Source organism: Leucoraja erinacea, chromosome 36, assembly GCF_028641065.1.
Source record: "Leucoraja erinacea ecotype New England chromosome 36, Leri_hhj_1, whole genome shotgun sequence".
In the NCBI taxonomy this organism is placed as follows: domain Eukaryota; kingdom Metazoa; phylum Chordata; class Chondrichthyes; order Rajiformes; family Rajidae; genus Leucoraja; species Leucoraja erinaceus.
In genome coordinates, this window is record NC_073412.1 from 9,797,159 (window position 1) to 9,810,289 (window position 13,131).

The window sequence follows — 13,131 nt, forward strand, 5'->3', positions numbered from 1 at the left end:
GAGATTAGTTTGTTAACGTAACCACAGGACTATCCAGCCCATACATTGGTGCCTGGCTGAAGCCATGTTGTCAATTAGAGACATTCCTGCCCCAGTCTAACCCATGGGTTTGACAAATATGCCCCCCCCCCCCCCCCCGACTCATATATCAGCGGTATGATTTCTAACTTCAAGTAACCCGTGAATCCCCTCTCTCACCCCCCCCCCCCCCCCCCCCCCCACCCGACCCAATTTGTTGATAATCATTCAAAGCCGTGTTGTCGAGTGTCATTGTCTCATTCTCATCTAACCCACAGCTGACAATGGCCGGTCTCCCTTATCATCGTTACTTTTGTGCATATCTTTCATTCATTTGTTCTACTTCTCTCTATATCTCTCATTTTCCTTTCCACCGACTCTCAGTCTGAAGAAGGGTCTCGACCCGAAACGTCACCCATTCCTTCTCTCCAGAGATGCTGCCTGTCCCGCTGAGTTACTCCAGCTTCTTGTGTCTACCTTCGGTTTAAACCAGCGTCTGCAGTTCCTTCCTGTGCTGCTCACCTGTTTAATAGTCTCCAGCACAACAGCAGGAGACTGGATTGAAAAGGCACTCCAGGTGCTGGAAGCACAGACCCCGGGGCCCGCGGGGACGATATGCAGCGGGTAGTTGATGTTGTAGGCAAACTGGATGACGTTAGCCTCTTGCAGCGAGCCTGCGGGGGAAAGGAAAGGGCACAGGTGATGGGGCAAGGAGGCAGCGAGAGATTGGTAGCACCAGACTACAAACAACGCTCGGCTAATAGACCATCCGGTTAGCCGGGCAACTCTAGTTCACAACACTAACTAGGAGCACTGTAACAGTGGCTTCGACAGGTTGGGAGAGTGGACCAAGAGGTGGCAGGTGGAATACAGTGTAGCAAAGTACACTGCGGTGCATCATAGTAGTAGGAATAAAGGTTTAGACTAAGATTGGGCAAGATAGATCAGCCATTATTGAATGGCAGTGTAGACCTTAGGCCAAATGGCTACAGTCTGTTCCTATCACTTGTTGGTCACGGCAGAGGCAGCGACACAGAATGCATGTTACTCACACTGGTGGGGCCGTGTGTAAAGGCACTTTCCCACTTTCCCGAGTTACTCACGAACTCTCCCGAGTTTTCCCCTTGATTCGAACTCAGAGAATTACGGTAATAGCCGTTCGTAGGTACTTGGGGCTTTTTTTTTCCACTCGTGGACATTTTTCAACATGTTGAAAAAACGTCCCGACTTACCCGACGACCCAAGTTCCTACGGCTGGCACTACGAGCCGCTACAAAATATCTACGGACTCCTACGAGCTCGCTACCGACGTTACAGTTTAAGGGTCACAGTTTAAGGATAAGAGGGAAGTCTTTTAATACCGAGATGAGAAAATTATTTTTTACACAGAGAGTGGTGAATCTGTGGAATTCTCTGCCACAGAAGGTGGTTGAGGACAGTTCATTGGCTAGATTTAAGAGGGAGTTAGAAGTGGCCCTTGTGGCTAAAGGGATCAGGGGGTGTGGAGAGAAGGCAGGTACAGGATACTGAGTTGGATGATCAGCCATGATCATATTGAATGGCGGTGCAGGCTCGAAGGGCCGAATGGCCTACTCCTGCACCTAATTTCTATGTTTCCATTACCCAACATCCCCGAGTTCGAATCAAGGGGGAAACTCAGGAGAGTTGGTGAGTAATTCGGGAAAGCGGGACAGACAGGGCCTTTATGTTACCAAATGGAGAACTGTGGATTGTGTGTGAGGTGTTGGACATGGTCACTGCACAAGTTGGAGACAAGGGCCTCTATTAGCCCAGTGGACACTAGGATTCACAGCGCTGACCACAGACCAGGGCTATGTGGTCTGGTTTAGTTTAGAGATACAGCACGGAAACAGGCCCTTCAGCCCACTGTGTCTGCGCCAACCAGCGATCCCTGCACATTAACATTAACACACACACACACACACACACACGGGACAATTTACAATGATACCAAGCCAATTAACGTACCAACCTGTACGCCTTTGGAGTGTGGGAGGAAACTGGAGATCCCGGAAAATACCCACGCAGGTCAAGGGGAGAACGTGCAAACTCCGTACAGACAGCACCCGTAGTCAGCATCAAACCCGGGCCTCTGGTGCTGTGAGGCAGCAACTCTACCGCTGTGCCGCCGGCAAACATCTTGCGATGGTTCAGACCTGTAGAGTTGCCACATGATGCCCTACTCTCACCTCACATGGAGAGGTAATGTGTGTGAGTGATGACAGGCTTTAGCCAGGACAGGACAGACGTGGAGAGCACATGTAAACATCCACCGCGCCCTTTGATGGGGGCAGAGGCTGCCCACAGTGTTCACGTTTGCTCCCCACTGGTGGAATACAAGACACCTCTGACCATTGAAACCGACCAGGGCGTCAAGCAATTCGTTATTCATTCGATTGCCCGCTAACAGCACAAAGCTACCTTGCTGTTCACACAATATCTGCCACAGTGAGTGTCCGCTGATGTTCAGCTTCCTGCCCAGTCCCCCCCCCTTACCAAGAACTGATCTGATTCCCCTCTGTGAACAGACTGCATTATTATATATCCTAAAGATGAACTAAATAATGTGCTGTGACGCGCTGTAGTGAGGTGTTTACACTCACTGCAGATGCCAGCAACTGCAATCTCAAGTAAAACACAAAGTGCTGGAGTCTGTCCCACCCAGTTACTCCAGCACTCTGTGTTTAACAGTCACTGTGGTTTTGTCGTGGTCTGAAGCTGTGTTCGGGAGGCCCACACAAGGAAGCCCTCCTCTCACTCTGTCCATGGAGTTGGTTAATGGGTCAGTGAGGTTGTGCATGCCCTGTGGGGGCTGAGCTTGTAGGCAGCATGTTACCTGTGTGGGGCATGATGGCGTAGGTGAACTGATGCTGACCCATATCGGCCGTGGCATCCGGGGACTTTGGCGACCTCAGACTGCAAATAAACACACCACCGTTACCATGGCCGAGAGATTCAAGTGAAGTCAGCTAACTCCTCCAGTCTGCCCAACACCTACTGGAGGACTGGTGACTCCAGTAGCTTCAAGCTAACACATATACTAACTCGATTTAAAATACAGGTCCACTACTGATTTTTCAGCCCCGCTTTAATCTGGACACAATTGCAAGAGTGTATGGGAAATTTCCCCGCGCATTCCCCCCCTAGACTGGGTAAGGTGGCTGATCTCAACCTCACCGGGACTTCCGCGCCGATCAGCGGGTCCACTTTGCCCGCTGCAGCCGGGGTCTGGAACTCCAGCCCGGGCTGGAACCGTTCCCATAGCCGACTTCCGCGGCCATCTTTGTTTCTCGCCCCGCCCCCCCGAGGCCGTGACCCCCAATGGTCCGGCAAAACGGATAATCCAGGAACGCTCTGGAACGAAGGGTGCTGGAAAATCGGTGGTGGGCCCGCACTAATACCAACTCCCTGAGTCTCGACCCGAAACGTCGCCTATTCCTTCGCTCCATAGATGCTGCCTCACCCGCTGAGTTTCACCAGCTTTTTTGTCTACCTTTGATTTTTCCAGCATCTGCAGTTCTTTCTTAAACTAACATTGTATTGTCCTCTCAGACCTCAATGCTCACTGCACTGACCAGCTTCAAGTGTACGGAAATCAGGCGATCATCAGAAAGTTGATGCATTGCGAGCTGGCATTATTCAGATTATCCATGAATATTCCAAGCTCCTTTATCTCCTCAACCACATTCAGTGCCGATAGAATGGAAACATATGGAACTCTTCCTCTCCCCCTGACTCGCAGTCTGAAGAATGGTCTCGACCCAGAACGTCACCTACCCGGCGTGGCTTTTCGGGACAATTTTCTGCTCCAGAGATGCTGTCTTGGGTCTATTTGTTTGTAAAGAAACCGCTGAGTTACTCCATTATTCAGCTTATCCATGAATATTCCAAGCTCCTGTATCTCCTCAACCACATTCAGTGCCGATAGGATGGAAACATATGGAACTCTCCCTCTCCCCCTGACTCGCAGTCTGAAGAATGGTCTCGACCCAGAACGTCACCTATTCCTTTTCTGCTCCAGAGATGCTGCCTCAACCGCTGAGTTACTCCAGTTCTTTGTGTCTATCCACAAATGTAACCTGCTGGTTTTACGACTTTGAACAGGGCAGGAAGAATCCTTCAGCCCACAATGCCAACCATGGTAAACAATCTCTGGAGTTTAGAAGGATGAGGGGGAATCTTATAGAAACATATAAAATTATAAAAGGACTGGACAAGCTAGTTGCAGGAAAAATGTTCCCAATGTTGGGCGAGTCCAGAACCAGGGGCCACAGTCTTAGAATAAAGGGGAGGCCATTTATGACTGAGGTGAGAAAAAACTTTTTCACCCAGAGAGTTGTGAATTTATGGAATTCCCTGCCACAGAGGGCAGTGGAGGCCAAGTCACTGGATGGATTTAAGAGAGAGTTAGATAGAGCTCTAGGGGCTAGTGGAGTCAAGGGATATGGGGAGAAGGCAGGCACGGGTTATTGATAGGGGACGATCAGCCATGATCACAATGAATGGCGGCGCTGGCTCGAAGGGCCGAATGGCCTCCTCATGCTCCTATTTTCTATGTTTCTATCTATCTCTGCCTTATGTGATCCATATCCCTCCATTCCATATCCAAATGCCCCAATCACATCAGTGAAGGATGCCAACTATAGACAGCTTTGCCCTTCCTAAATATGACTACACAGCATCTTTCTACTTTAAACAATGTCAACCACTCTGACATTTCTGCCACAAGGGCTGAATAAAGAATTGAGTTTCGAGAGTCTTGAAACACAATCATCTCGCACTGTAGAAATATTTCAATCCATCCCACAATTTCACAGCAGGCAGCGACTCAGACGGATGTACTTGTAGGTTGCGCTGTCCTCGTTGGGTTGAAGGTGGTGAATATCGGTACTTACAGGGAAAGGGTCATCACGTTACGATGCACGGAGTAGCCATACTTGCAGTCATTGAGCAGCGCCACGCCAAAGCCGTGCTCCGACAAGTCGGCCCACTTGTGTCCCCACACCTGGCGAACAACCAACGTCACAGTTAATCTTCACTGAAATACAGCCCACTAAAACAAAGCCTCTCAGTTAGCAAGTGAAAATAAATTGAAACGACTTCAGATACACGGTCGAGCTGCTGCTCACAGCGCCAGAGACCCGGGTTCCATCCTGACTACAGGTGCTGCCCGTACGGAGTTTGTACGTTCTCCCTGTGACCACATGGGTTTTCTCCGGGTGCTCCGGTTTCCTCCCACACTCCAAAGACATGCAGGTTTGCAGGTTAACTGGCTTGGCATCATTCTAAATTGTCCCTAGCCTGTGCAGGATAATGTTAGTGTGCAGGGTTGGTGTGTACTCGGTGGGCTGAAGGGCCTGTTTCCGCACTGTATCTCTAAACTAAGATGCTGGAAAGCCAAAATAAGAACAGAAAGACGTGCAGCTTTGTAGGTTAATTGGGCCTGAGTGTTTAGAGAGGGGATGAGAAAGTGGGATAACATAGAACTACTGATCGATGGTCAACGCGGACTCAGTGTTTCCATGCTGTATCTCTGCACTGAACTCAACTACAACACAGCAAACACTCAGCAGGTCGGGCAGCATCTACAAGAGTAGTATTTCACTTCTGAGACCATTCTTTCAGGATCGCAGTAGACTTTGTCAGGCATTTTTGATAATTCTCTGTGATGCTATTGGGGATGTTTTGAACATTAGAAGTTGTTACCATAGATAGACACAAAGAGCTGAAGTGACTCAGCGGGCCAGACAGCATCCCCTGGAGAGAAGGAATAGGTGATGTTTTATTGTTTTTCTGGCTGGTATAGACATAGAAAATAGGTGCAGGAGGAGGCCATTCGGCCCTTCGAGTCAGCACCGCCATTCATTGTGATCATGGCTGATTGTTCCCAATCAATAACCCGTGCCTGCCTTCTCCCCATATCCCTTGACTCCACTAGCCCCTAGAGCTCTATCGAACTCTCTCTTAAATCCATCCAGTGATTTGGCCTCCACTGCCCTCTGTGGCAGGGAATTCCACAAATTCACAACTCTCTGGGTGAAAAAGTTTTTTTCTCACCTCAGTCTTAAATGGCCTCCCCTTTATTCTAAGACTGTGTGGCCCCTGGTTCTGGACTCGCCCCACATTGGGAACATAGAACTAGTGTGATAGACACCGTATGTTCTGCACCTTTTCATATCTCTGGATTCCCTCTCCCCGACTCAGTCTGAAGAAGGGTCTCGATCGATCCCATTCCTTCCCGCCAGAGGAGCTGCCTGTCCCGCTGAGTTACTCCGGCTTTTTGTGTCTATCCTCGGTGTAAACCAGCATCTGCAGTTCCTTCCTACACAGTTGCTGCCATGGGCTACTTTTAAATAAATGGCATTTTAATTCACTGCAGAAGAGGCATCCTTGCGGGATGTGACTCAGATGTAGCTGCTGGCACCGACTGTGAGGGAACTAAACCACAGTAGGCACACACACTCACTAACCGAGGATGCATCAGTGAGCTGCTCAGCTCAGCTGAGTTCAAGATAATTGATGGTGTCAGTTCAACGATCCCTACCAGAGGATGAAATTAAGTCCTTGCTGGGTCAAGATAGATGTGTGGAGTTGGGGAGTTGGGGAGGGGCAGAGAGCAGACATGACTGATGATGAGAGGTGAACCCTGTGAACAGGCTCAGTAATGGTGCATTAACACTGACTATGATGCTGTGCATTTAGTGGGTTTACAGTGAAGATAAGACACAAGAGGCTGGAGTAACTCAGCGGGACAGGCAGCATCTCTGGAGAGAAGGAATGGGTGACGTTTCGGGTCTAGACCCTCCTTCATCACCTATTCCTTCTCTCCGGAGATGCTGCCTGTCCCGCTGAGTCACTCCAGCTTTTTGTGTCTATCTGAGGTATAAATGGCCGTGACTGAGGAGGAGGAGGAAGTAATTCAGCAAAACCGTTTCAAACCGTTGCAGCAGGTTGACCACAGAGGATGTTAACGTGAGGGAGGATGCAACGAGGCGCATCACCTCCCGTGCATGTAACGGAGGTGCGTTAAACCTGCATGTCCTTGGAATGTGGGAGGAAACCGGAGCACCCGATAAAACCCACAAGGTCATAGGGAGAACGTACATGCTGCTTACAGACGGCACCGGCAGTCAGGATCAAACCGGGGTCTCTGGTGCTGTAAGGTAGCAACTCTATCGCAGTGTTGCCCCAACTCCAGTATTCTGTGCCTATCTTCCACACGCGCCAACTTGGCAAAGGTCGTAAACTGACGGGCGATTCACCCGAGCTGACAGCGCAGTGGCCCGGGAGTCCCCTGTTGACCGTTCTTCCCACTTAAAAAAAGCACAGGGCTGGTGTGACTTTTGTAAACGTTAAAAACGATGTGCCCCTTGGGACTAAAGGGAAGTGACTCATTAAGGACCAAACTGACATATTAAAGTACGGGCGAGCACATCTTCGACTAGATTAATGGAGTTAGAATTTTCAACTTAAAATCTACAATTTACACACACCTCAGCATCTCAAACGAGACCAACTCCTGGTTTGGGTCCGCCCCTCTTTAGATGTTCTACTATCCCCCCCCCCAGCTTATGACAGGTTTCCCTTCCCGAGAACTGTTTGTGATCCCAACAGTTTGCAAGTCAGGAATTGGGCCGGCCGGCAATATAGTCAACGCATCATGCATGGAAAACAACGCACCAACTTGCACAACTAATCACAGACACTGCCCCAACAATTTCTGCAGAAGGTGAAAAAGAAATCAGTTTGGAGCCTAGAGTGATACCGCATGGATGCAGGCCCTTCGGCCCAGCTTGCCCATACCGACCAACATGTCCCAGCTACACTAGTCCCACCTGTGTTGGTGGATTAGGAAGTGTTTGGCAGGTCTGCAAGGTTTCGCAGCCAGTGTGTGTTGGTGCCACCCTCTCTGCTTACTCTGGCACGAAACATCACCACGCTGAAACTCGCAGCCGTTTAGTGGGCAATAGCTTCATCTTTCCCCATCAGAATTAATTGTGTGTCATTTAAGTGCTGAAGTGCAGATTTGCAGTGAGACTTTGTAGAGACCAGTAACTTGCAAAGGGGTTTTAATTCATGAACGATAGAGTAACTGATGAACCGACACCTTTTAAAAAGCTGTACAGCAGCCAGAATCCAGTCAGAATGCAGTGGGAGGGCAGGGGCGACTGTTCAAGTAGATCTACAAGGAGGGGGGGGGGCACTGCGGGGAATTATAATTGAGCTGTGTGCACAATAAACATTTCCAAAATAAATGGATTGTGACAAGAAACAATGAAAGTTCCCATTAACTGCCTAACGGGTCAATGGGGAATGGGGACAGGACAGGCGAGGAAATGCTTTGTGATATCACTGCCAAGCAATTCTAATGCAATATCCCATGGCTGGTGAAAAGTGGCAGTAGAACTGAACCTGCTGGATATATTCAGCAGGTCAGGCAGCGACCATGGGGAAAAGAAAGGCCATTGAGCTGAAACATTATCTGTTACTCTCCCGAAGACATATCTAGGGAGACAGGATGGATAAATGGCATTAGTGTAATGTGAGTTTGAGTCTAGTTTACCAAGGTACAGTGAAAAGCTTTTGTTGCGTGCTAACCAGTCAGCGGAAAGACTGTACATTGGTGACGTTTCGGGTTGAGACCCTTCTTCAGCTCGAAACGTAACCCATTCCTCCTCTCCAGAGATGCTGCCTGTCCCCCTGAGTTACTCCGGCTTATTGTGTCCATCTTCTGTTTAAACCAGCATCTGCAGTTCCTTCTTACACATTTTGCCAATATAATAGAGCTAGATCCATCGTATATGGATACCTCGTATCGAGCCCAATCCCATGAGGTGTTGCGGTGTGTTGGGCGCTGAATGTGTCCAAACTGGATTTCGTAGGTAGCGTTGGGACTGTGCACGGTGGTGGGGAACTCCACTTTCAGAAACTTGTGAGCTTCATGCCATTCAACCTACACAGGAGAAGAGGGTTCAGTACAAAGACTCGTGAAGTGCACAAAGTATAAAGATCTTACGGTACATTAGTAGAATGCAGCACGGGAACAGGCCATTCGGCCCACTACATCTCATGATGTCATGACACACACTTGTCTGCCTGTACATAATCCATACCACTGCATATCTATGTAAGTAAGTTTATTGGCCAAGTATTCACATACAAGGAATTTGCCTTGGTGCTCCACCCATCTTTAAGCCTCTTCAACGCCGCTATCGTATCTGCTTCCACCACCAGCTCCAGCAGTGCATTCCAGCCACTCACCATCCTCTGGTTAGTTTTTTTAGTTTCCTTTAGGGATGCAGCACGAACACAGGTCCGTCGGCCCATCGTGTCTGCGCCGACTATACACTAGCACTATCCTACACACTGGGGACAATTTACAATCTTTTACCGAAGCCAATTAACCTACAAACCTGCACGTCTTTTGTGTGCGGGAGGAAATCGGAGCGCTTGAAGAAAACCCGAGCAGTCAACGTACAAACTCCGTACAGACAGCACCTGTGGGTCAGGATCGAACCGGGGTCTCTGGCGCTGCAAAGGGCCTGTCCCACCAGCATGCGATTGCATGTGTCTAGCACGACCAAACGTGGTCGCTTGAGGCGTTACGGCCTCGCGGGGCCAGTCCCACTTCCTAGCGCGGAGGCGTATGGAGTTGTGCGACGCTGGTCCCGACATCGCGCAGGGCTCCGAAAATCCCGCACTGTCCAAAATCTTCGCTCGCCAACGGCCTGTCGGCCCGCAGGCGCATTGAGGGTGTACGCAGCGTCTTGACAGCGCACGCCTTGCGCGTGCCGTTGCGTGATGATGTCACCGCCCGACGCCGTGCGATGTCCAAATTCAGTCGGCCCGCTTCCTGCCCAGCTGAATGGTGAGTTTGATGGCGGGGACCAACCCCGCACAACTCCAGACGGCTCCGCAGTTGGAAGTGGGACCGGCCCCGCGAGGCCATACGGCTCAAGCCACCACGTTTGGTCGCGCTAGACTAGACGCATACAATCGCATGCTGGTGGGACAGGCCCTTAAGGCAGTAATGCCCCTGACCGACTAGGAAACCTGAACGGAAACCTCTGGAGACTTTGCGCCCCACCCAAGGTTTCCGTGCGGTTCCCGGAGGCTTTTGTCAGTCTCCCTAACTCCCTCTTAAATATAGCCAATGAACTGGCCTCAACTACCCTCTGTGGCAGAGAGTTCCAGAGATTCACCACTCTCTGTGTGAAAAAAGTTCTTCTCAAAGTTTCCCTGCGGTTCGTTCCCGGAGGTTTTTTGTCAGTCTCCCTACCTGCTTCCACTACCTGCAACCTCCGGCAACCACCTGCAACCTCCGGGAACCGCACGGAAACCTTGGGTGGGGCGCAAAGTCTCCAGAGGTTTCCGTTCAGGTTTTCTAAGTGGGACAGGGGCATAACCCTACCACTGCGCCACCGTGCTGCTCCTCTGTGTAAAACACAATGCCTTGTATGTCTCCGTGAAACGGCTTCCCTCTCAGTGTGCCCTCTCCATTCTCACCTCAGTTTTAAACTTGACATAGGGGCAGCAGGCATCCAGAGTGACCTCCTGGCGAATGCGGCTGGTGTCACTGACACGGAGGGTGTGCCTTATACTCCCCCTCACCCCACCTGGGCAAACAACCTCCACAGGTTGCAGCCCCTGCAACATGGGCTTCCTGAAGAGCAAAGAACCATCAGTGCCAGCGTAGACATGTACATAGAACAGTGTGCAGTGTTTAAGAAGGAACTGCAGATGCTGGAAAATCGAAGGTAGACAAAAGTGCTGGAGAAACTCAGTGGGTGCAGCAGCATCTATGGAGCGAAGGAAATAGGCAACGTTTCGGGACGAAACCCAAGGGGTTTCGTCCCAAAACGTTGCCTATTTCCTTCGCTCCATAGATGCTGCTGCACCCGCTGAGTTTCTCCAGCACTTTTGTCTACTATAGAACAGTACAGCACATGAACAGGCCCTTCAGCCCACAATGTTGTTGCTGAACATGACGCCAAGTTACGCTGATATCACCCCACAAGGATAGGCAACACATGCTGGAGTAAATCAGCAGGACAGGTCAGGCAGCATCTCTGGAAAATAAAATGATGGGTGACGTTTCGGGTCGAGGCCCAAGGATACCGACCAAAAACGTCACCCATTCTGCTGCCTCGTAAGTGCTGCCTATGTTACTCCAGCACTCTGTGTGTATCTTTAACATGAATACCATTATTAACAGCTTTGGTTGGCAACTTTTCCTTGGTTTACCAAAGGATCTGTACAAATGAAGGTAGATTCTGAGGATGGTTTTACCTTGTTTCCAAGTGATAGTCCATGACGTCCCATGCATCCCAGTACAAGGGGACATCATCAAACAGCACAAACTGGTTGCCATGGCTGCCCTCAGGAACAGTTTCCCTGCAAATGCAACACAATAATGTGAAGGAGGGTCCCGACCGAGAAAGTCACCTCCCGCCCAGTTACTCCAGCACTGTGTGTGTTTCTACAGTAATCTGGGATTTGGATGAAGAGCTCCCACTGGTACAAGGAGAGGCTGGGGAACAGAAGCAAGCTGCCTTTAATATTCACCTCTCTCAAACAAAGCAAAGGAGGGATGAACAAACACATCATGTGCAGCATGGTGGCACATTGGAAGTGTTGGTGCCTTAGAGCGCCAGAGACCTGTGTTCAACCCTGCCCACGGGTGCTGTCTGTATGTACATTCTCCCTTTGACCTGTGTGGGTTTTCTCCAGGAGCTAAGGTTTCCTCCAACACGCAAAAGATGTACAGGCTTTGTATCATTGTGAATTGCCCCAAGTGTGTAGGATAGTGTAATAGCCCTGTCCCACGGTACGAGTTCATTCCAAGATCTCTCCCGATAAAGAAAATCAAACTCGTGGTAAGCACAGAGAATGAACGTAGCGGGTACGTCGGAGCTCGGGGACGTCTCTTAGCGGCTCGTAACGCTAACGGCAGGTACACAGAAAGACTCGCTAACGGCAGGTAAGCGCGGGGAGACTCGTGAAGATTTTTCAACATGTTGAAAAATGTCCACGAGATGCACGACCATCCTACTGTGGGAAAAGATTCCTCTGTAGTTACAATCAGCGTTCATTCTCTGTGACTGAGTGTGGTGAATTCACCATCTTTTTATCACATTGTTCGAGGCATTAATGCTGACGCTGGAGATAAGGGGAAAGTCATCCAGAAGCAGAGCTGTTGCTTTATTTCACTCTGGTGGCAATGTCAGTGAAACGGGCAAGATTCAGACTGGACTTGACAAGGGGGTGGCAGGGGTGATGTTGTCTTTGGCTGGTGTGTTTTGAAGCAGGAGTTGCCGTTTCGAATAGCAACTGGCCAAAGATGAGAGGTTTCTCACCCGGGGTTTAAAGTTATTATTATGGTCACGTACACAGAGGTACAGTGAACTGCTTTGTTTTACATGCTATCCAATCAAATCAGTTAATCACTGCCATCATGCCAAACGCAAGCACAATGGGTAAAGGTGTACAGTGGCAGTAATATAATGGCTCAATGGTGCTTTTAGTTTAGAGAAACAGGCCCTTCGGCCCACCAAATCCATGCCGACCAACGATCCCCACCTACTTACACACTAGGGACAATTAAACAATGTATACCAAGCCAATTAACCAACAACCTGTACGTCTTTGCTACGCCTTTATAGTCACATGTGCAAACGCACAGTGAAATTATTTTGTTTTCTCATATATATCTCTCAACATTGTAACGTAACAGTTCATTAGACAAAGTCCAATGTCCGCAACGGGGTAGAGGTGAATCCGACAGTGCCCTACCTTAGGGAAAGACCGTTCTGAAGGATGAATCTTTGGAATTCACTACGCAACATGCCTTTAGAGGGGCAGTTACACAGTACAGTGGAGGTAGAGGTTGCAAGATTTTTAGATATTAGTAGAATCGAAAGATATGGGTTTAATGCAAGAAACAGGCAGAGTTAAAAGTTCAGCCAAGATTTTACTAAATGGTCTGGAATGGGCGGCAGGGTGGCGCAGCGGTAGAGCTGCTGCCTCACAGCGCCAGAGACCCGGGTTCCATCCTGACTACAGGTGCTGTCTGTACGGAGTTTGTACGTTCTC

At 49.6% G+C, this 13,131-nt stretch overlaps 1 protein-coding gene across 1 annotated transcript in view; it reads right to left on the reverse strand.

The window, feature by feature from the left end:
* man2c1 (mannosidase, alpha, class 2C, member 1) overlaps positions 1 to 13,131 on the reverse strand; it is a 66,035-nt gene that overhangs the window by 4,345 nt on the left and 48,559 nt on the right. Inside the window, exons 19-24 of the mRNA XM_055662648.1 lie at positions 11,329 to 11,433; positions 10,546 to 10,702; positions 8,849 to 8,992; positions 4,935 to 5,044; positions 2,876 to 2,955; positions 541 to 692 (exon numbers count right to left, since the gene is read on the reverse strand). Coding sequence (XP_055518623.1) covers positions 541 to 692; positions 2,876 to 2,955; positions 4,935 to 5,044; positions 8,849 to 8,992; positions 10,546 to 10,702; positions 11,329 to 11,433 — 748 coding nt within the window. The remainder of the gene's footprint in view (positions 1 to 540; positions 693 to 2,875; positions 2,956 to 4,934; positions 5,045 to 8,848; positions 8,993 to 10,545; positions 10,703 to 11,328; positions 11,434 to 13,131) is intronic.